Raw genomic sequence first — 24844 nt, 5'->3', positions numbered from 1 at the left:
TAGTCCACACACTTTTTTATCAAAATGAAAAATCAAAAACATAGAAAAACACAACAAATACACACAGCACAAATATACTATGAACAGACAGTACAGGAGGTTTAGACGTGATATCAGTCAGTGAGAATTTAAATTTCAAATAGCCAACATGTCTGTATGTAAATAGCCTATTATCAAAGTTATGTTTTTCAGTGTTCTAAGTTTTGACTTCTTCCTGAAATGACTATGCACAAAATGATGGTCAAATAATATGTATTTAAGTTTAATTAATTTTTTAAAAAAATCCTAAGAGAGCTTTTCTACTAATAATCACTAATGCATCCGTGATTCGGCACGTAATATTTGGTAAACATGTAATAGGTCTATTCTAAATACAGCAAATATGTACATACGTGGAACTGCCTCCCGGGTAGTGATATGCAAAATATCTTAATTTTCTTCAGCTGAATTATTAACATTTCAGCCCCCTGCAGAAACTTTCACAGAATTGAAATTTAGACAGAATTCATCAACTCAATAATTTGAGTTGTGTGTCAGTAAAATGAAATACCACAGATCATAGATGAGTTCTGCTAGTTAAAAGAGGAATGCTCAGGGTGTCGGTGGCTTAGTGGATAGAGCAGGCGCCCCATGTACAAGGCTGTTGCCGCAGCGGCCCGGGTTCGACTCTAGCCTGTGGCCCTTTGCTGCATGTCATTACCCCTCTCTCTCTCCGCCCTTCATGCTTAACTGTCCTATCTATAAAGGCAAAAATGCCCAAAAAAATATCTTTAAAAATGCTCTCACCCAGACCACTCTGTGCCTGTCTGTTTCATTGTGATATTGTAGACTTCGTGCAGTACCAGGTTTTAGATTTACTCCCATGTGAAGCAGACTTTGGGTCATTTTTTGCGACACAATGTACCTGAAAATCCTTCGCCGTGCTTCATTTCATCCACGATTCGTACTCTCTGTTCTCCCCTCCCCCCTCCCTGTCAGTCCTTCACTGAGACACAGAAGAAGAGGCTGTTGTCATGGAAACAACAGGTCCAGAGGCTGTTCCGGTCCATTCCGAGGAAAACCCTCCTTGACATTGCAGGGTACCGGCCGCAGAGGAGGTAAACGTACAGACATGCGGTGGCTTTCATTTCCTGGGTTTCACTGCCTGTGATGAAAACACTATTAATCAAAGTCACTTTAATAAAAGAAGCAGAAAATCTCAATCAGAAAAGACACAGATTTCTGGCTTTAAATGATGAAATGAGTGGGAAATGTTAGAAAAGGTTAGAATATAATTGAAATTTTAATAAAGTTCACTGCTTCCTCTTGACATGTATACAATTATAAAAGGTTAAACATAGACAAAGGTAACGTTGCATCGTATTTCAACACATATGCAATTAATGTTAACTAAACATCCAGCTAAATAACACTCGCTGTAATATTTTAAAAGTAACAGATCGCTTGTTTGAAAATGTAATGTTTCTACTCCACTGTTCGTTTGGTCACTACTGCAAAACCTCACCTCGGTGAGTTTACGGTTGGGGTCAGTTTGTTCATACGGAAGTTTAAATGGAAGTTAGCCTGCGACAACAGTTGCAATTGAAATGGTACACATAAAAAATAGCCGTTGCTTTGATCATCCTGCTACATTAATTTGAATGGGAGTGTCAGTTCTACTCTCATTCTGCTTCTATGGAAGTAAATTAGAGAAAGATTTATTCAGTAGTTTTTTAGTCAGTGGGCAGATTTTGCTAAAGTAAAGATAAAATTCAAATGAATATGATAATTTAATCTTAAATGGATTAAAAATTGAAAAGGTTTTTTTTTTTTTTTTTTTTTTTAATCATTACTGCAAGTTCAGCTTTGTTCAGGACAATTATCATTCCCCTCCCGAACACCACAGCTTCACCAAACCAGAGGAAAAATTGCAGTGGTGATGGGCGTTGTGCAAAAAAAATGTCCACTGCTTGTTATTAAAATGTCTGACTTTGTTTTCTTCTTTTTTAATAAAGATTTGAGTATATATTTAACTTATCTTGCTCCTATTTACCTTACTGTGAACCTTGGTGAATGCTTAACTGCTCTTTTATTAATACAATTTCAACACCTGTCATCATCTGCCTGTGCTTTCCTGTATCTTACTTTTTGTCTCGTCCTGTTGCAGCCGCTTCGGCCAGTCCAACTCTCTCCCCACCGCTGGCTGTGTTGGGGGCACGGGGGGCGTGTCGGCCAGGAGGAGCCTTCGCCAGTTTCAGATGCCCTCCAGGAGCTTGCCAGGTGCCAGGCTGGGCCTGCTGGGCAGCGGGGGGCTGCTGGGACCCACACCTCGCAGCTCCAGCAGCACACCCACCGGTCCCAAGCAGGGGAGACAGGTGAGTGAAACCAGCAACCAGACAGGAGAGGTGAGCGTAAACCAGCAGGGAGAACAGGGAGTTAGATTACAGGGTGGACAGTATGGAGAGAGGTATGATGAGCCTTTCAGTGTCCAGAGAGTGTTCCTATTTAGTAGTTTTTCTTTACTATACATTAATGTATTCATTTTTTGTAACCACTTATCCTGTTGGGGGTCGCAGGGGGGCTGGAACCTATCCCAGCTGACATTGAGCGAGAGGCGGGGTTCACCCTGGACAGGTCGCAAGACTATCGCAGGGCTGACAAACAGAGAACATTCACGCTCACATTCACACCTACGGACATTTTAGAGTCACCAATTCACTTAGCCTGCATATCTTTGGACTGTGGGAGGAGTAGCGGTCATCTTGAGAGATTTTCAAACCTAATTAATATGCTCCATCAGTTTTATATTTAGTGTTATTACTTAATCTAGTATCAGTAGATGTGGTCAAAGACATGAGATGAGGCTGGATAGTTCAGATTATTTCCTAAAAGGCCTGTTAATTAAAATTCTCTTATTAAAAATGAGAGCTGAGCTAATGGTATCATGGTGTGTGAAGTGACTGGAATGCTGAATGGCAGTGGTGTTCGTGACTGCACAGAGGAAGATTTTGAAATGCGTAATAATACATTCCAGGATGTTTACAATGACCTGGGCAGCAGAATTCCTTCTTCAGCACGTATCCTGCCTGAAATAGACTTTTTATTCCATGACAAAAAAAATGTGGGGTGAGGATGAGGAGCAGCGGTGGTGTTTGGCGAATGAAGTGAGGTGGATGGAACTCGTAGGCAGGTCACCCCACATACCAGAGGCCCTGCGTCAGTGCCGAACACTGAAACAGGAGGAGCTGTGGAGCTGTTGCAGGCCCATCCTGGCACACTTTGGTCTGGGCTGACCCAGTTCATTGGAAACCTCTCTCCTTCTCTCTCTCTCTCTCTCATCCCTTACAATGGGAGGAAATACCTCAGTTCCTCCTCCTCACGCTGGACCTTCTTGTGTGGGACTGTAGTGTGGATGTGTAGAGAGAGAGAAAGAAGAAGGAGGAGGGTGGGAGGGAAATATATGAGTCATAGTTTGGGAGAGGTAGCTGTGGTGTTGGAGGAGGAGGGGCAACGAGAGAGTTTATATGAGTGTGTATGAGAGTGAGAGAGGCAGTGAGAACAGTGCACAGGCATTTCCTGTTTTTCCCTGGCCCGTGGCACTGAAGGGCTGCGAGGGGAGGTGTTGGGGGGGGCGGGTTGGTGGGGGGTTAGTGGTGTTGGGGGTATAATAGGCAGGTTACAGGGAGGAATTCATGTGGTGAGTGTCTGAGACTGTCATTAGGTGTGGGCCAGACATCCAGACAGGAGCGTGGGGAGAGAAAATGTTGAAGAAGCTGCGGCCTTGATCTTTCACCCAACTTCTTTCAAGCTTGCATATTTCATTTTCCTCTTTGATCAGTGAAAGTTTCAGCAATGTGTGAAAGCAGTGATGCAGGGAATGAATGTACGGAGGAGGATCTTTGAACATGAAATTTGTGCATCGAATAATGATATATTATTATGTTGTCCGTGGTACATTACAACTGTGTAACAATAGGCCTGTCACGATAATTGCTTTTGTTGGATGGTATATTGTCCCAGATATAATTGAAATTAAAGATACTATTGTCTTTGAGAAAGACGGGAAAAATGGTTACCCTTTTGTTATGTTCTCTAAGGTTTTAGATTTCCCACCTACTTGAGGTGTTGGACCTGCACTTGTATAGCGCCTTTCTAGTCATTTGACCGGTTAAAGCGCTTTTTACACTATGAGTCATGTTTACCCATTCACACGCTGGTGGCTGAGGACGGAAGCTGGGTGGTTTGCTGGTGGATATAAGGAGTGGAAGATGAAGTTGTTGGAGGGTTAAAAGTACAAACTATGGAGGTTTTGGCTTGTTGCTGGGGATGTGCAAGCTAGCGATTATCAGGACTGAGCCTCTTTCACTCTAAAATTGCAGCTGCAGGCTACTGGTAAAATAGGATGTGTCGTCTTTAATGTGTTGTTTTATTTTTCTTCGGACTTGTGCAAGAAGGTGAGGAAGGAAGAAAAAAAAGATGGTATTGCAGCGCTGAAGTCTTGTTATGATCTGGCATCATGTTGGCTAAAATGTTGGTGACATTCTTAATGTTAAACAAACAGGCATGTAAACACAACAGGCAATATTGAGGTCAAAAAAACGATTGACTTTATGTGTCCATATAGTACCATAAGTTGATAATGTAATCATCGTGACTGGTCTGTGTAACAAAAGTTAAAGTCTACATGCAGCCCAAAACTATATCGTGTTTAACTTTATTTGTTCATAAAGGAACATTCAACATACACCATGCACCCTAGAAAAATATTGATTTTGATGATGATTTCTGTTTTAGAAAAACAGAATTGGTCTTCAGTTTAAACAAAAGTTACATTTAAAAATAGAAAAGTTTAAAAGTCTCAGCTACATAATTTAGTGACTCCTTCAGGATAAGTTGATACATTTTACAATTGATATGTTGATATATTTTACAAATGTTATCAAGCAGAATTTGTATATTATTATTATATAGTTTAGTTCATTTTGAGAGCAGAAGCAGAAATTGTATGTCTTACTGTTCTGTCAGTGAACACTAGTGTTGAAGCATATTAATGACAGTAGTAGTAGTAATAGTCCTACAGAGATTGCATGTTCAAGAGGTTAATTTAATGCTGTTGTTTAAATATTCTCCTCAGGGTCTCTGGTTTGCCAACCCCGGAGGAAGCAACAGCATGCCCAGTCGGACCCACAGCTCCGTGCAGAGGACCCGCTCCCTGCCGGTTCACACCACACCACAAACCATGGTCATGTTCCAACAAGCAGGTAAGAATCATAGGAAAACATCCTCAGAGTTGTTTATTGTGACCAGTTTATACTTATAATCAGTGTTTTTTTTTATTCTCTATTTATTATCGACAAATTTTTGCTTCAACATCTGAAATGAGACACACCGCCGAAATTTGCAGTAACAGTTTTTCCCCCTTTAACACTTAAATCTTCTTTTAAAGGCAGTGATGTATCCCATAGTGTCTTACTGTCAATTTTAATTTATTTTTTCATCATCTTCTCTTTTTAAAATTCAGACCTGACAGTATTGGCATGTTTGGGCTGGGTTATGACCCATTTTGGTGTTCATTCAGTGGTTTTAGGTCTAAAAGTGTAAATATTTGAAATAAACATTAAATATTAAAGTCCTTGTCTCGTTTTACCTCAGACACACAAACCACTCTGCAGCTGACCTGTTCTGGTCAGATGAAAGTGTCAACCAAAGTGTTGAATTTCGACGGTTATATCGGTTACATCGGTTCTTATGAATTGACAATATTGGTCTTCATGCAAGACGAGGCATCATCTCAACATAAAATAAACAAAATTGCATCTAAACATGAGGAAGTCATCCTTGGTAATGGAGATCATTTTTAGCCTGGTCTCGCCCTGAAAGGCCCCAGCTCAGTGTTCACACAGGGTTGGGTCACGGTGACCATCGGCGCCAGGCTGAGTGACCTGTAGTAGCCTCTGCTGACTGGACTTTGTCCCACAGGAACAATGGACAGTAATAGGACAAGCTGGGACTTCCTCTGCTCTTGTCACACACACACACACATAGACACAAACACACACACACACACACACACACACACACACACTAGAAATGTTCTCTTTTTAGAATGAAGAGGAAAAACAGATTTTAAAAAAGCAGGAGGGAAGTTGGAGGGAGAGTGGAGACTGTATGTGAGAGAGGAAGAGATAGAGGCAGGGAGGGAGGAAAGAGTCAGAGGAGTCTTACAATGAGGCTCTTTGTGCAGCGAGGACATGGCTCCCTGGCCCACTTTCCTTCCCTTCCTTCTCTCCCTGACTCGTTCTCTTTCTTAACTTCCCCTCCCTCTTTCTCTCTCATCCCTCCATCTCTGCTTCTTAAACAACTCTGCAGAGTCATGCACTCATAGCAGTCACCCTCAAGGGTGGCTGTAGCTGGGTCTCGGCCAGAGCAACTGATTTGAAAGGCTAGACACCCCCCACACTTTCTTTCACACACACACACACACACACACACACACACACACACACACACACACACACACACACTGACTGCACGTATGCGCGATCTTTCTTTCTCTCTGCCAACAGATGTATAAAGAGACTTATTAAGTGAGACACAGCAGAGAAAATGAGGGGATGAAGGAACAAGTGTGTGTATAGTTTACTTTAGTGTGTGTTTGTGTCGCTGTGAGTCTGTGTGTACGGGGGTGGAGGGATGTGGGGGGCGGATTTGGAGCCTATAAATAGTCCAGTGTGGACTACTGGGCCTAACTAAGCTTTTCTCTCTGGCCACAAGGGATTTTCACCGCCCGGCCTGTGTTGAAGACTCAGCTAAGGACTAAATGGCTGGAAGGGGTTGCTAGGCTGTACTGTGGCCCAAATACAACCCCCCACCTTTACCCCTCAACACACACACGCTCCCCTCTCAAACCTCAGCCCAACCCTCCACAAAACAGTCTCCACCTTGCTCACACTTTAGGCCGAGACAGCAACCAGCACCTAAGAGTTAGAGAAAAATAAAGGGGGCCTTAAAGTTATATTTTTGTGATGAGAATCCTTTGATAATATTATAGTTTTTCCAGTGTGTAGGATTGAGGGGGGTTTATTGGTAGAAATTAAACATAATGAGCTACCTTAAGTTACGTTATGGGTATACACTGTGCGATTTGGGGCTGTCCCAGACGAAAGATGACCATCGTGGGAGAAACAACGATGTCTTTGGTCGTGGCTCTAAAACAGTGGTCTTACGTCGCACTGTGAGGCAGGTTCAAGGACGGCCATTGTCAACGTCTTGCGACCAAAGATAACCTGAGATAAAATTTTGACGGTGTCAGAAATTTAGGATGACTATCTCACAGTGTGACAGCTGCTACGACCTACGTCTACTAATCAACCAATAGCAATGCAGCACGAAATGACGCAATGGTCACCGCGACACCGGCACTAAACCCAAACAAATGATCGCTTGCCGTGGAGGTAAAACGAACAAAAAGAAGTCTGTGGAACTCCCAGAAAGAGGAAAGTTTGGTGGAGCTGTGGCAGCAGAAGCCTTGTTTCTTTGATGTTTCCTCCTGCTGCATTGAAGGCAATTGTGGAGGAACTGCAACTTCCAGGTGAGCAAGCTACCTACGGTGGCGCAGATGGATGACGTACACTGATGCGGTGCGCGCTGATGACGTTGCATATTGACGCACGTCGTTACCTGCGATTCAGTAGTAAACAGCCATCGTACAATCTGCACACATCAAACTTGACGTCGTACCAAAGTATATTAGAACCACGTCTCACAGTGTGTCATGCAGTAGTCTTGTAAGATTGCTAAAATCGCACAGTGTATAGAGGGCCTTAGAGTGAGTTGTTTATATCTACATAGGGAGCGGGTCCTTGTATACGGAGCATGCTATGTTGCACTGCCATGTTTCTACAGTAGCCCAGAACAGTCAAACAGCCTCTAGACAGGGCCTTTCGCATCAGCCACCATAGTTAGAACTCTATCTGTGACAAGCAGTGTCGAAAAAATGTTGATTTATAACCTGTGGTGCGAGAGTTGCCCATCGCCAACATGCTGAACAACGTGGAGAAACACTCATTTGTATGTGAAATTGCTTTATTCAATGTTTATACTGTTTCAAATGACCGGAACCATTTCTTTTGGAGAGGAAGATACTTCTACAGATAATTTGGCTCATGGTAAAAACTCCTTAACGCCTGGATCAGAAATAAGGCGAGCACACTTTCAGTTATCAGGAAAAAAAGGATGAACGCACATTAGCATGGAGTATGCAAGCCACCCGTCTGCTACGTGCCAAAAAGCATCAGAGAAAAATTGATTTGTAAAGTGAAAATGCTTTATTTACTACTTTAATCACCTGGTTCATTTTGTTTTGAGGGAGAGACCTCTGCAGATAATTTGTCTCACTGTAAAAAAAAACCTCTTGAACAATAAACACTGAAGAAGTCCCAGCCAGGAGAAGCTTCAGCTTGTTGCAGTCTGCAGTCTTTGCGGTTAGTTGTCACTAAATCCCCCTCAATCTTACACCCTGAACCTTTAACATAATCCAAATAACGTTACTATTTATAAACTTGGAAGTGAGTAACTGTAGCAACAGGATGTGCAGTATGTCTGATAATTAAATCACTATACTGGTTTAATGATGTGAGGGCTGTAATTAGGGATTATTTTCAGAATTGATTAATCTGCCAGTTATTTTCTCAGTTAATTGCTTAGTCTGCGAAGTGTGAAGCTCAAGGTGACGTCTTAATACTGCTTATCTTGTCCAAAGACTATATAAATAATGGACATCACCCAATGGCTTGGGGACTCCCGTTTGCAAGGCTTGAGTTTGGCATTTGAACTGTCGCCATCTTGGAAATAGAGCCAAAAGTAACCATATTTTGACAAGAGGGCAGAGCTGTGGAGGAGTGAGGGCTGGATCTGACTCCTAAGCTCACTCACTCAAAGCACCGTTAAATATGCGTAACTTTAAGCCTTAATAAAATGTAAACGAGTGAGTTTAATAAAAATTGATCATGCATACAGTTGTCATGAAGGGGGAAATTAGTGATGGAGACCAAAACAAATTTTTGTACCAGATCGTAAACATGTTTATTTCTGCTGTAAAGTTGGGCATTTTAACTTGGGGGGTCTGTGGGGAGTGACATGCTTTTGGGGCCAGCCTGAAGTGGCCATTTGATGAACTGCAGTTTTTAGCATTTCCTTGCTGGCTTCATTCTTTAGCCAAGGTTGCTGCTTGGTTAATGTTTAACCCACAGTCAAAAACAAAACGATATTCAGCTTTACATTAAATAAAAAAACTAATCCTCCTACAGTGTTTTGTTTCTAAACAGTGCTACTTGAACACACCATACAGTATTATCAGTTTTTAAATGCAAAAGTATGTGTTTACTAGGAGGACTTTAAGACAGAGATGACAGTTAGAGGGAGAGATTATCATAGTAATATTTCATATTACCATGCAGTTAAAAGCAAAAAATATCACTTACATTTCATGTTATTTTGAATTAGTGAATTTAATTTTGTCCTCAATCTAGTCTCCACACCTTCACACACACACACACACACACACACACACACAGTCACTCAAAGTGACAAAAGACGCCATGCCCCTGCAGTCATTGTTTTGATGTAGCATGTGTCTCAGTGCTGGGGTTAACAGTGTGGTATAATCTGATTATTGAGGCTGCACTCTGGTTGAGTGGACGGCATTGTCCCAGTGGACTGATCTGAATTCATTTCTCTGCTTCTTTGCCAACTTGTCATCTGACGCCAATTTATTAAAACAAATAAGGCAAGAAAAGAAGTTTGAGCATTATTATGATTCCGTTTGATTTTGATCAAAGGCCTCTGACTCAGATGTGTGAAGTCATTAAATAAATTTTATGCAGCTTGTCAAAACATGAGAAACTATTTGGCACTGATATTGTACATAATTTCCTTCTTCTGAGAGGATCAACCATACCTGCTGTGACCCTCATCACCAGGACATTTTATTCACATTATCTGTTTGATATGACTATAATTTAATCACTGATGTTTTTGTTCCTGTACAGATCTTCAGTTACCGGTGACAGAGCCAGACATCAACAATCGCCTTGAGTCTCTGTGTCTGAGTATGACAGAGCATGCCTTGGCAGGTAAGGCACAGTTTTTAATTAATCCTAATAATTATTCCATTAAACGTAAGAATCAAAGATACAGTTGCTCCAGAAATTAAGCATGGTTCAGGAGCATGCAGTGCAGCCCTCCTGTCAGTCAGTCTCGCTCTTACATTACATGAACACTATACTGCCTTTGGACATATTCAGGATGTGATGTTTAAGTGGATCATGGAGTAATGTGGTTATTCAAATCCCTATGTACATGATTATCATATCAACCAGGTTTCTGATGACTGTCTGGCAGTGATGTTCACTGCAGATATCATTGTCTGTCTTCTCTGCACCGGCTGAATTATCTCAGCTGTTGAGAATGAATCCACTTCGGTTTCTGCAGTGGCGCTGTTTGATTTTAAAGCTGTTTTGTGCATTTGATTTCTTTATTTTGTCGTCAAGAATGAAAGACGAGAATTATGAACAAAAACAAGCGTATATCCCCATACTGGGCTAGACAATATATTGATATGTGAGACTAGATATCACCATAGATTGAAGATATCTGTGTTTTTGGCTGGTTTTAAAGGCAGCATTACATTGATTTTCAATCTATTATGGTGATTTTTTTTCCACCCATTTTTTATATATAATATGTGACATACTAGTATATGAATTGACCCTTCACTAAATCCCGCCCCCGGACGCAGACTAGCCAGTCATAACGTAGCATCGGGCCAGCTCCGACCAGGGTCCGACAACAACACAGCTAATGCAATCTAATGCAATCGTTTCAGATTTCCTTCATTTGCAGGCTGGTTTTGCAGATTTGGAGCTAAATGTTGTGCCTGGGGCACGTCGTGTATTAATGATACTTGTTACCTGGAGAGGTTGGAAAAAGATATACATTTCTTCCCTGTTCCAAAACCAAAATCAAACCCTGAAAAGTGTAGGGTTAGCTAGCTAGCTACTGAAAATGTAGCCTACTGAATGTATACACATGCTGCTTTTGCTTTGTAGTGATTATAACAGTGAAACAAAGACCGACGCTGCTGTACAGGAACCAGTGAAGGGAAGCAGGGAAACTTTGCTGATATTCAACCAGCTGTGTGTCATCACATTGTGCACAGATGAACGTTGTTTGACTTCCCCCGGAGATTCCTGCCTGTCTGGCGGCAGAGGTCCAGGTGCTGGCAGCAGCACGGGGGCAAAGCCAAACACCGTTCATCTGCACACTGCGATGCCACACAGCTGGTTCAATATCAGCAAAGTTTCCCTTTATATTCATTGTCTTGTGTGGCGATCAGCAGTGATGTGGTGGTTCACTTTTACACTGTGATCTGTAGCCTATAGTTCGGCTTTAGCTTCTAACTATCTTTGTCTTTTTAACCTGTTGTTGCTGTTGAGTCAGTTTGACATCCTGGATATATCCTTCAAACACAGACTGTAGACCCCTCTGTCTGCTTCTCTCTGGAATCACTGTTTCATTTGTCCAAAAATAAGATAATATTTCTTCAGGGAGTGCAGTTAGTTAGTCCAACAGCTTGTCAGCCCATCACAAAGGGGCGGGGCTTAGCGAAAGTTCAATTAGCATCAATATTAAGTAAAAGACCTATTTTAGTCAGTCAGACAAAGAAATAGAAACTTAGCTAAACCATAAATTGAAACCTCAATGCCTTGATTCTGTTTTTTATTAACCTCTGGTAGTCACTTGAGGTACTCATTATCTTGGCCGACTAAAGAGGCATGTTTTGTCTCCTAAATTCTTTGGCACAATTGCCACATTTGACACATTTTCCCTCTTCAACCACATGGCTCACAGAATACAGCTGATTTCAGCTCTGACGGTCATCCAGTCATAGCCACAACATTGTTAAAAATGCACAATATAAAGTTTCTAAAAACTCTTGTGGCACTCTTGGCTTGTCCTCAAGTCACCCCAGTTCTTATTAATTCAAATGTTGTATCACAATGTTTAGGTAGAGCTGTTGTTGGCAGCACTGCATAGGTAGCTGACAGCCTCCAGAAACATTGTATAGAGTTTATATGGCGCAGTATCGTCTTGTGTTTTTAAAATAACCCAGCTTGCATACTCTGGTCTTACAGGCTTATCTGAGTATAACTTTGACATATCCAAACATAAACATGTAAGCAGGACACCATTCCTACAGCTTCAGTCATGGAAGCTTCTCTAAAGGCCAGCAGTTGGATCTGACTCGACCAGAACTTGTGTTATGTTTAAAGCCAAATGCAAACACCAAAGTGTCCAAAACTCACATCAGCCAGTGAGTTGATGAGCCAACGGTCAGGCCAGGTCACTTCTCTTGATCTTGACACTGATCTGACTGGTCCATTCCAGCACTCAGTCAATTATCCTGCTGTGTGAACAGATTAAAGCCTCGAGATTTTGGCTCATCGATAACTCCAGACTGGTTGGAGCCCAACGAACGGTTTTCAGATGTGTCGTATTTGTTGGTCCAGTCTGGTCAAATAGGTCCAAAACTCACCAAGTTTGAAATCTGACAGTGATTCTGTCAAAAGCCGAGATGAGTTCAGCTCAGGAGGGAAATAAAATGGGAGGAGTCAGAGAAAAAACCTAAATACAACTATTAAAAATTGAACTTTTGAAAACTATTTGATTTTTGTAAAGACTGGTTTAATGTTTAGTTTGGACTAGCTCTTGGGAAATGATGTGCCATTGTTAATCTCAGACGTGTTGTTATAAGATCTGATAAGGACACCAAATAAGACAGATTATTCACTTGATGAGATAGAAGCATTTTTTTGGCATTTGGTATGGATGGGAAACATAATTAAATGACTTAAAAGTCATTAAAAGCACTTGCACGTTTAAATCTGTCAGCATTATACTGTAGTGGACATCAGTCAAGTCAGTCAGTAGGTGACCTGGCTCGTGCAGAATATTCCCATGTACAGTGAATTTCAGTCTGGGTTAAAGTCAGTGCCAACTCCCCCCATCCCAAAACTCGTCTGAGGTGAAGACAGTGGGCCTCAGTGCTCTGCGCAGAACGGTGGACAAGTGCTGCTTTGTGTGTGTGTGTGTGTGTGTGTGTGTGTGTGTGTTAGGAATAGGTTGTGTGTTAGGTGGAGAGCAGAACGAAAGAGTGCATTTAACTGGAGAAACTCCTTAATCAGAGTTTCGCCTTTTTCTATTCTCGCACCCAAACACCCAGCCGGCTGTGGCAAGCTTCAGAAACATAACTTGGTAACTGAATCTGAACCAGCTACAGGAAAGGACCCAAAACACAATGTTTTATGGGTATAAGGAATAGACGTTGACATTTTTATACAGTATAGTCTGTATTTTGCTCAGTTATTCAACAAGAGCTCACAGTGACATTAACCTGCCCTCTCACTATCATGATGGAATAAAATTGTCCACTCGTGTGTAGTTTGATAACATTTTCCTCTTCAGCCACACCAGAGGCAACAGCTGTCAGACTGTTGTTTTCCTCTGAAAGGCTCTATCAGTATTTTTACAGATGTGTTGTTCTCTCACCATGTCAGTGTGGGCTCTGGCCCCTCACTGTTCACCAAGTCAGAAAACGCTTCAGGCCTTCTCTACAAACAGCTGATCACTACTAGTCTTCAAATCGCATGAGATTTTATTTATAAAGTGCTTATAATAATGACTCTGTTGCCCAAAGAGCATTAGAAACATGGTTAGGAAAAATGTAGTCAGTCATTAAGAAGAAGGCTAAGATGACTTAAGAGCAGTCGACAGGGAATTACAGTTAATAAATGTGAGAAGTAAAATGAATGACAAATGTGGTTGAAATTGCTTCTTTTTTTTTTTTTAAATAAACCTTATAGCAAGTTTGGAGGAGTAGCAGGGAATCTGTTCTGAAGACAGATGGGCATAAAAGCTAAATGCTGCCTCTCTCTCTGTAGTTAAAAAGAACTCCTTAAAAACCCGAGGATGGTGCCTAACGTCCAGCATCACACAGTGTTCTCATCAGTGCACATTGGGTCATCATGGCACTTTCTGGATACACTAGTAAAACCATAATGTAAAAACTAACCTTATTTTTGCCTCAACACCAAGATTAAACCTGCAGGAGGCCTCATGCTTAACTGTAACTTCAGAGATGAGTTTTTGATTATCAATTTACTCCTAGATTTTTGCTCCTTGTACTGCTGGTACGGCTGCAACTGTGACTAACTTTAGACTTCCCTGCAGATTTTATATAACTGTTACCTGACCTCCAATAAATTCTCGAATTGAGCATCATAACGTTTCCTGGAAAATATTTACAAATAAATAGAGCTAAAATATATTGACATAGAGATAGGGTGAGGAGCTCAGACATGCGGAGGGAGCTCAGAGTTGAGCTGCTGCTCCTTTGTGTCAAAAAGGGCCAGTTGAGGTGGTGCAAACTTCTGATCAGGTTTCCTCCTGGGCGCCTCCCGTTAGAGCGTTAAGGCCCAGACACACCAAACCGTCATCAACAAACTAGCGGCGAACAAAAACCAACTACAGCCACCAGCCAACAAGCAGGTACTGTCTATGCCTGCGTGAGAGGAAGTAACTCTATATCAGCAGACAGTAGTAGTCTGTATTTGTTCTTCAAAAAGAAAAACCGTAAGACCGTCTTGATGCTAGTTAGGCATTTAGGGCATTAACAACACAATCAAATGTTAAAAGAACAAAACATATTTACCGTGCAGCAGTGAACAACACAAACCATTACTAAATGATTCTGCTAGATAGCTTAATAGCCAAAGAAATATAATCGTATCTTATAAAACAGGTTAGTTTTTGATCTCACTCCCTCTTGACTTTAGCTGTTTGTTTACTTTCCTCACTTCTGTTTCTCTTCTCGTGTTTTGAGCTGCACCACCAATCAGAGTGATTTCATTCACTGACGAGCTCCGCTGTCTCCTATGCCGATTGAACATGCTGAATCAGCTGAAAAAAACACTGACCATGGCCAACGCTGGGGGACATGCCACAAAAAGTAGGGCGACGACACTTACCAACCACCCAACATTGACAGACGGCAAACTGTCGACTTATTGTGTCAGGGCCTGTAGAGATTCTCCGAGCATGTCCAACTGGTAGGAGGCCCCAAGGCAGACCCAGAACACACTGGAGGGATTATATATCTCATCTGGCCTGGGAACACCTCGGGATCCCCCAGGACAAGTGGAAAAGCATTGCTGGGGAGTGGGGTGTCTGAAGTACCTTTCTCAGCCTGCTGCCCCCGCAATATGACCCCGAGTGAGCAGTTGAAAATGGATGGATGGATATATTGACATTTGGATGGGTTAAATTATGTCCACTCACAAAAATCTACTCAGATGGGATGGGGGGTATCTTGCAGCCCAAACAGGCTTATAAGGCAGTCTGTTATAGGCGTGAAACCAAATATACAAATAGAAAAAAATCAATAGTACATTCTGTATGCCTTCATACTTGTGGCATGTTTTATTCAGTATAGTTTGCCTAACTTTCTGAGCTTTAGAAATAAAATGAGCCGATACTTTGCCACTCAGTCCAACTTCTCATTTTCATCAGCCAAAACAATTCAGGATTTTTGTTTTGCATTGTTACAAAGGTGTACACAGGTTTACATGTAAAGTATGAATGTGCAGTCAGAGCACAGGCTTAGGCAGTCAGGGAGCTCGCCGGACAGTGCTATGATGCAAAAACCACGCCAATCTGGGTTTAGGATATACTGTAGTTGTAGAGCAAAATAGACACAAGATCTGAAATCCATCCCTGGATCCGTTTTTTTCTTTTCAGGGTTACAAAAAAGCACCAGGTGAAAGACATAGTAGCAGTGAGGGTTAGTGTTAGGAGCTTGAGGACTCATGGCTGTATCTTACTGTTCACTGTTAGATTTTATCTTCATCAGAACCCCTGAAACTACATCCCCACTGTGTTAACCCTAACTCTGTCTGAGGATGCTGATGAAGCTAAACTCTGATGCCTTTTCTTCTCTGCTCTAGACGGTGCCGACCGCACATCAACAATATGAAATGAGGACCTGAGTGAGAGCAGTAGGACAGCGCGGGTTCACGAGGCTCTCTCATGATAAGTCACCTCGAGGTCACCAGCCCTCCTGTCCCCTCTCCCTGTAGCCAATGGTAGAGCTCAACCAAAGGATCGGGGCAGGATCCAAGAAACACAAGAGAGCCGACCACCAAACGGCTAACACAAGCTATCACACTGGCACCGTCCATCGGGTCGGAAAAACACACTTCCTGCTCCGCCAGCATGCTCACAGTCACCTGCATCTGGGTAAGGAGAGAGAAAAGCATTGAACACGGCCTGGACAGTGTGTGAACAGCGCCCCCTCCCTAACCGGGGAGGACAGAAGCAGCACTGCAGCCCAGCAGAAGGGAGACGGCCTGTGGATCAGGGCCCAGTGAGACTGAGGCCCTTTCCCTCTCCGACACCCTCTGGTCCCCGCACATCGACCACCACTCGTGGCATCTTTCAAATCCATAACAGTACCTCAGACCCAAAAACAAGACGAGACAAGCAGTTAGAGGGAGGCAGAAGGAAGTTTGGGATTTCCTTGAGTGTTTTCAGCGAGGACTGGGCGTCCAGCGAGGACGCTTGTAGAGCTCGGGATGCCTCTTGCTCAGTATTGGGTGGCAAAAAAAAATCATTTATTTGTATTGTATGTATTTATTGTTTACATAATGATGCTACTTTCAAAGGGTACAGAAACATGTATGAATTTCAGGTATGAATTGTGTAATCTGTAAAGCCTTGGCTGTCTACCAGCTTTACGTCCCACGAGTAGCCATCACGCTAGTTTACAACCAACGTGCTTATTCTTTATTTTAGCAGCCAACAATGAAGAGGTGTTGGCTTTACCAAGAGAGAGGAGAGTGACAGAGAGGAGGAGGAGGTAGAGCAGACGTGTGAAGAGGGGTCAGAGGGAGGAAGTGGAGAAAGACACAGAAAGTAGACGAAGAAAGAATCAAACTGAGGTGATACCGGAAAGGGAAGCGGATGTTTAAAGGAGAAAGACATCAGAGGCAGGACCTTTGATCAGCCGAAGATGACAGAGGAAGATGATGTCATGTCTGATCATGTTGCGAGTCTGTTCATGTGAGTGAGTGTAGGAGGAAGTGAGTTACGCACCGGTCAGTTACATATTGTTTATCCACAGCATGTACTGTATGAACTCTTTGAATTCAGAGCCTTTGTAGGCACGATACATTGAAAATGTAGGGGTTTTTTTATACACGTAAATGGGAGATTTATGTCGTCAGTGGGATCTGTCTGCATGTTCAGATACTGGGTTTAGTTATGTTTTTTCTAAAGCAGGGTGATATGCTAAAGCTGCATGTTACAACTAAATATCTTTCTTGGAGGAAAGGAAGATTGTGAAATGTGTGAAAGATGGCAGGAAAAAAAAAACAGGAGGTCGATCTGGTTTCCACTCGGACCGTGTTGCAACATTGGAGAAATCACACACTGTCAATCCATGAAGGGTAGTTTTCCCAGAGATTGTCTCATTAGCTCTTACCTCCACCTGCTGGCCAAACACAGTCATGGCAGGGCAGACGCTGAAGTCCATGGACACACAGGCGGATCATTGAAAAATCATTTATGAGTATTATTTGGGGAGCTCTCAAAGATCACCCCTGTAACATGGTCTTCTGTCTGCCCCGTCAGTGCAGGCCTACATGGAATTTATTTTCTGAATCTCATGGTTATTCTGTGTCTTAATATTTATCCTCAGTTTATTGTGTCTGGGATACAGACTTTATAAGAAAAGATGTATATCGAAATAAGCTGGTTAGGAAACTCCCCGCTGTGCTGCTTTCATCTGAGCACGTGTGCCGAGAGTCCTGACTCTGAGCAGTCATCATCGAGGGTTATTGATTATTATTGTTTAGTTTCTTTCATTAGTTTGTTGCAATTCTATAGTGCTTCCTTTTGTATCCTGCACTTAATGAGATAATGTGATACACTAAAATCCAAATGTTCAAGGCTCAAGCGACGGTTTTGTGCTTTGGAGTCGGATCAAACGGAGCAGGTTGAAGAGATGAGACTGACGCTGGCTCTCGACTGCAGAGCTTCAGCGTCGGTGGACGGACTAGAGTCAAGCGGTAGAATCACGACAGGTGGCGATGCGAGACAGCTCCTGACGCCTCTCATTGACCTGAAATGATTTCTGTTTGACTGATGGTGAGATGTTGGAGTTGAGAACACTTTTCTGTTATCATGTCATACACAGTTTAAGGACCACACCGGTGTTTGTGCATGTTTTAGCCCATTTACTACAATCTCACAGCCAGCTATTTTTATCTTATCTATCTCTAGACAAGCTTCCAGTAATTTTGTCATGGTATTAAAATGAACTGGTATGGTCAGAACATCTCCTAGAAATGTTAATCCATCACAGCAACCTTTCTTTAACTTGTTTGATTGGGTTTTTTGGGGCATTTTGCCTTTATTTGATAGTGAAAGCTGTAGAGAGACAGGAAACGCAGGGTACAGAGCTGCAATCGAACCCATGCCATTGCAGTATGGACTAAACCTTAATGGTATGAGCTATTCTACATGAGCTACTGGGGCGCCCTGTAGTGCAGCCTTTTTAAAAGATCTGCACCTACAGATGAATAACTGTATTTTAATTTGGGAAGCTAGCTTCTCAAGCAAGCTTCAGGTTTGTGCAACCTCAGTTTCGTACCATAACAGAAACCACTGGCTGCCTACAAGCCTGGACAAACATAGAATCTATATAACACTACAGTACTCTTTAAAAACAGACAGCAGTGATGCATTCAGTGTGTGATCTATATTAAAGGGACTAAAACATGCAGAAATCTATGATGGTGCCTTATTGTGACACCTGGAGCCCAAACTGCCTTATGACTGGCTGTATGTGGCTTCAGACTCAATGATGGCAGCTTGAAACTGCAGTGTGGATCAGTACACACACACCACAGATAAAGTGTGTGTCGTTCGTGACGTTTTCTGCTCTTATACTTTGAGTGTATAAGAGCCAAGCAGACGTCGTGCGTACGTTTGTGAATGAAGATGAAGATTCCACCAAAGCCTGAATGTGACATGAACTGATGTTACACCTTTAAACGTCTTTTTTTTTTCTGATGCTCCTCGCTGAGAAGCAGCATCGTGTCTAATCATAGACTGTTTCAGTGTCACTGCCATATGAATCAGTACTTAAAGTAGATACAATTATTTATTCTTTTTTTTTTTTTTTTTTTTTTTTCATAATTTTTGCAGAGGTGATACTTTTACTCATTTAGGTGTATTATTATTTAAAGTACCATATGTATTAACATGTTATGGCTGGTGACCATACGTACATCTCAAATATTAACATAGTTATTGTTGACTTTGTTTTTCTTTTTATGTTTTGTTGTTGCTGTTGTTGAACTATAATCGTGTTTGTATCTATCAGTGTCATGTTGAGATTTTTTTTTTTTTTTCTCTTGTGAAGCTTCGCTGTCGGAGCACAGCCGAGAGCAGCAGCCGGTCCGTCACAGATACATCGAGTCATGTTCGGTTACAGAATTCACGTCAGAGGAGGTGTCAGCAAACAAAACGGCGGGGTTGTTGTTGTAGTCTGTGGCAGGCCAGGAAGTAGACTGTCCATACTGATCTGGAGTCTGAACTTGGTGCTGTGGGTGTGTTACCACCTAACTGTATGGTCCTGATGGGAGAGGTGGCGACTGCAGGTTTGAATGTGTGTTAGTTTAAAGAATGAGACTGGCATTAGTTATATTTTTCTTACTGTCAACAAATTCCACGAAAAGACCAAATTCAACAGTGTGTTAGTCCGTCTGTCGATACGATAAGTCTTTACAAGTGCAAATGTTTAGTTTGCAAGCACCGTGCACCAAGCAGGAGGAAACAGTGCCTTTGTTGGGGACTATTTTCAGTGGTGGATTAATCCACATTTGAGGCGGTAGTGAGGATATGTGTCAGCAGGACGGTGTGGGTTCGTGGTAATGAAGGAACATGTCACTCAGTGCAGAGGTGTGTCTCACTGATGTGTCTTTGGGACAAAGATGGAGGTCTATGGCACAGAAGAAAATGATATATGAGGATTATATACATAAACATTATTTGTTAAATACATTTTGGTTTTGGTCTTTCTATGGAATTTGTTTACATCGAGAAAAATCTAGACTATGATCAGACTTATCTTTCAAACACAAACCTGCAGTCAGTGATGTAATCAAAGGGATTATTGAAACTGTAGTATTTTTGCCGCATTGTTATTTACGTTCATATCACTTTGCCATGTTTGAGTTATAAAGGTCTTGACACAAAGGTTCAGGAGATTTCTTTCAGTATTGCATAAAAACATTAGCTCTAGTCTGTGACTGACGGCGTTTGAATAACCTGAAGTTTATGTGATTTTTCTCAGTGACGTAGCAGAGCAGAGTCACATGTTTGAGTTCAAAACAACGCAACAGGCCTCCAGTTTCCTGCAGCATCTCTGGGTCAAAGAGACATCCGTGTGAACACAGAACATACCTGTGACGGGGCAGTGGAAGGTTACAGCTCTGAGGTCTGGATTGTTACACATCTCTTCAAACCAAATGCTTTATTTTTTTTTTGTGTGTGTGTTTTTTTGTTTTTTTTTTCTAAATGCATATCAGCTCTGTGGGTGTCCAGGAGTGCTTCTAACGCTGTGCACACTGCAGTATTAACAGTTAGATAACGCCTTGATATTCCAAAAAAACATTTAATGTACTTTAAGTCGAGACATATATGCTGTTTTGTATCTTTTATTTTTGTCATAGATTCTGCAGTTTAGTCAGTTTATGTCGATATGGGATGCCAAGACTATTTTTTTTGTTTTGTTTTGTTTTTGTAAATTCCGCAGCATCCATTCTGTAACAAAGTGTTACCGCTTGACTGTGCTCCTTTATTTCATTTAGTTTTATTTTATCAAAGAGCCGATGTCCTGTATTGACTGCAGGCTTACGTATATATTTGACAAAAGAATATTGTATGTTTAATAATAAAAAAACACAAAAAAGACAAAAAATTGAAGAAAATGCAGAAAAAAGAAAAGGAGAAAATTTGGGGTGGGGGGGTTAAAAAAAAAAGTGTAATTTATATTTTAAAAACTGCATGCACAAGGCTGGGAAAGTCATATTTAGAATAACAAATGGCAGTGCCTTTTTTGTACTCGAGACATTCACCCCAAATGTAAATGGTTTTATATAGACTCTAAAGACTGTAATGTTACAGGATGAAACAGCTGTGTCGGGTCACGTTCACACTGCGGCCACAGGCGTCCTAATTCAGATTCCAACCCCAACCCCCCAACCAAACTGTCCCTGCCCTCAAAACTGATCACTGTGTAAGATATATTCACTTGTGTTTGATACAGTTGACGTCCACGGAGGACAAAAAAACTAAAGATCATTAATTTAGTTTGTATTTGTGGAGACTCTCTAAATTTAGCTGCAGCCTGCAACATCATCCCACAGTGATTGTTAAGTCCTTATTTGGGATGATCATTGACAAATATAGAGCCACGTCTAACAGTTATTATCATCATTAATTAATCTGCTGATAATAATTAATCCTTTGCCCTATAAAAGATAAAAAAATAGTGTGAAATGTCTGTCAGGTGATGTCTTTTATTGAACAACTGTCCAATATAAGACAAGAAAAAGCAGCAGATCCTCACATTGGAGAAGCTGAAAGCGAGCAAGTTCAAGTTTAAGTCATTTTCAAAAGAAACTTACATGTATTTTAGCTGCTAAACCTTTGCAGTCACTAATTAAAGCAGCTTCATATCTGATTTCTGCTGCTTTCAAAGACTAAACGTGAACATTCAAACACAAAGTTTAATCTGAATTGAGCGTCGAGGCGTGTGGTTTGAACGAGGCCTGCGGCGGTGAACTCGGTCTGTTGTTTCTGTACTCTATAGGTACTTCTTAATGCTGATATGAAGTTATGAATTATTCTGGTCTGTACAAAAAATGTGTGAATGAGTGTGTGAGTGAGTGAGTGAGTGAGTGTGTGAAAACATTCAAGTGTTTTTCAATGTGTCTTGCTGTAATTTTGTGGCGACGTACCAGAATGCTGTGACTTGGCATGCCCCCGTTATACATAAAGAAAAGTTGTAACTCCTCCAGTGTGTCTCTGTGTGTGTCTGTGTGTGTGTGCGATTCAAAGTTAGTCGGTAAAACAGGATTCAAGCAGGCTTCGACAGCCTTGACAGTTTTTATTTTATCTTTTTTAGATTAAAATGTTGCACTTAATTCAGTTGTGGGAGATCAACAGATTTCACTTCAATGCCTTTGTTTCACATCATGGGAAAGAAAACCTGCAATTGAAGTCGCACCTTAAAAAATATTTGGAGGCCCTGAATTGTAACTAAACCAACTTTAATGAAAACCTTGCTCAGATCTAATAATCATTAGCCATTACAACAGAATACTTCAGACACAAACACACTTTAAAATTTTTGTTAAACTGCTTATTTAGTCTAGAGAGTTGAACACACTCTTTACATGGTGAAGCAGATTGAGACCCAGAGCCTCACTGCTGCTGTGAGATGATGGTAAACTAAATGCATGAACCTGATGTTACAAAACCATAAAGCTCGAGCTGCTGAGTCATGCCTCTGTCAGACATCCAGCTCATCTGCTCCACCTCTCTGCTGTTCACTCTGGGCTCAGGGCCAGATTAACCCTATAATTGGCCCCGGGGCTAAAACCAGCTGTGGGCCCCACTTTTGGAACCAGTTTTGTCTTCTCCCACTTTTAGTTTATGGTTTTCTACATTTTCCAGAGTGCGTTTCAGAAGGCTGCATGGCTCCAGAGTTAAGAGGTTTGAGCACCAACCTTCAGTCAGCAGGTACGAAGGTAACATCATCCTCTTCTTTTTCGTTAAAGGATAGAGACGCTATTTTCAACATAAACACAAACAGGAAACTTCTTACCTGCTGAAAGACCAACTTCATGAACACTGGCACCATGTTACAGCTCAGTGCTCACCAGAAGAGTAAAGGTAGATTAAAATGCGTTGAAAATCTGAGACAACCCCTCCTCGCCACTAGGTGTGACGGTTTTCCTGGCTGCTCTTTATCTTTCAGGATGCGGGTCAAGGTGGAGGGTCGTCATTTACCTCATGAGCCACACCTGGGCCAGTGTGCTTCATGATATAAACGCTTACCACCTTCCAGCAGACATCTTCTTCCCTTTTTCTTTTGCTTTCTCTACAGACATTTCCACACATGCAGACATGACTGATTACTTTCACATTTATTCGGTTATTCAACATTATTTTGAAAATAAATAAGCTTGTAACTCTTTGTAAACTTGTCCCATCTCCCATTCTTGTTGCAGCCTAAGAGCCAGGTTGTAACAATTAGCATCAAAATATCCCTAAAGCACCAAAAGTAAAAGTGCTTGTGCAGAATGATCCATTTCAGAATATTATATCACTCAATGATGAATTAATGTGTTCATCATTGAGTGATATAATATTCTGAAATGGACAGCTGGAAAGAAGGGGCTTACTTTAACTACTTATTATGATGCTAGGTAGCTTATTCTTATCTTAACGGGACAGTACACCCCCAAATCAAACATACTTCCTCTTACCTGTAGTGCTTTTTATCAGTCTAGATTTCTTTGTTGAGTTGCTGAGTGTTGGAGATATCAGCTGTAGAGATGTCTGCCTTCTCTTCAATGTAGATGAACTAGATGATATTTACATTTGAAAAACTCAACAGCAATGTCTCTGTCCAGAAATCATGACCCGGTTACTCAAAATAATCCACAGACCTTGTTGGGAACAGTTTCATGTAGGAACTATTTTTTTCTACTGAAGACCTCCTGTCTATCTTTGTAAGCTCAGTGGAAACTAAGCTTTTATTTACTTTAATTTGACAGATAAGAAACAATAAATTGTCAAGACAATTTAGCCTCGACAAAATAGCATTTTCAAATCTCTACTAGTCGCTAGGCTAATTCATACAATGTAAAATGCCGTAAGCTTGTGCTAATAACATTAGCATGCTATCTTTGTTTGGAAAACGTGTTTAGTATAAGACAGTTGTTTTGTCGGTGAGCCTCGTGAGTTGTAATGGAACATAATTTTGTAACGTTACCTTTGTTAAATGTTGCTGTTGTCTCTGGCTTCATATGAATAGAGGAAATCTCCGCTTGTTGCTAGGCTAATTTCTACAATGTAAAATGCCATAGGCTTGTGTTAATAACGTTAGCTTTTTGTATTTATTGGGAGACAAATGCTTTGTCTGTGAATGAGTTATAGTGAAGCTGATTTTTGTACTTGTTATTGAAACTGTCACTATTAAGCCATGTTTAATGTGTGTTTAGAATTAACTTAACTTTACAGCACTTCACAGAAACCCTGCAGCTAGCCAAGGTTAGCTAGCCCAGTGAGCTAGCGTAGGGTGCACACTTCTTTCTCTGCGGTAATATGGTTGGCCCATATTTATGTTTATGGTTATGCAGCGGCCTTTAGTGGCATTACTGATACAACAGGAGCAATGGAGGGAGTCAGGTGACATAGTATAAAGAGCATAACTAAAACACATTACGAACACCAAGAGCCTTCACTAATTCAACGCTTCTGACAAAATCGATGTAAAGCTCTATTTTTTTGTACCATTTTTGTTAAGAAAAAGCACAAGAAACATGAACAGTTGGGGTGGGACGGAGGATAGGTGGATGGGTCAAACAAACACAGGACTGTCATCCAGGAGACCAGTGTTTGTGTCCCATGTAAAACCAAAAGTCAATATTTCAATAAGGTAACGTATTATGTT

The 24844-nt window shown here is 41.4% G+C and overlaps 1 protein-coding gene across 5 annotated transcripts in view; it reads left to right on the top strand.

Moving 5' to 3' along the window:
• Positions 1-22180, top strand: part of samd4a (sterile alpha motif domain containing 4A) — a 66517-nt gene extending 44337 nt beyond the window's left edge. For all 5 annotated transcript variants that reach the window (XM_078173885.1, XM_078173881.1, XM_078173884.1 and 2 more), the window contains 5 exons: positions 979-1097; positions 2147-2354; positions 5114-5240; positions 10029-10112; positions 16041-22180. In XM_078173885.1, the coding sequence (XP_078030011.1) occupies positions 979-1097; positions 2147-2354; positions 5114-5240; positions 10029-10112; positions 16041-16069 (567 nt within the window). In that variant the 3' untranslated portion in view covers positions 16070-22180. The remainder of the gene's footprint in view (positions 1-978; positions 1098-2146; positions 2355-5113; positions 5241-10028; positions 10113-16040) is intronic.
• Positions 22181-24844: the final 2664 nt, after the last annotated feature.

This window comes from Epinephelus lanceolatus, chromosome 2, assembly GCF_041903045.1.
Source record: "Epinephelus lanceolatus isolate andai-2023 chromosome 2, ASM4190304v1, whole genome shotgun sequence".
NCBI lineage: Eukaryota > Metazoa > Chordata > Actinopteri > Perciformes > Serranidae > Epinephelus > Epinephelus lanceolatus.
Note: the sequence above shows the minus strand (reverse complement) of the source record. Positions and strands in the feature narration are given on the sequence as shown.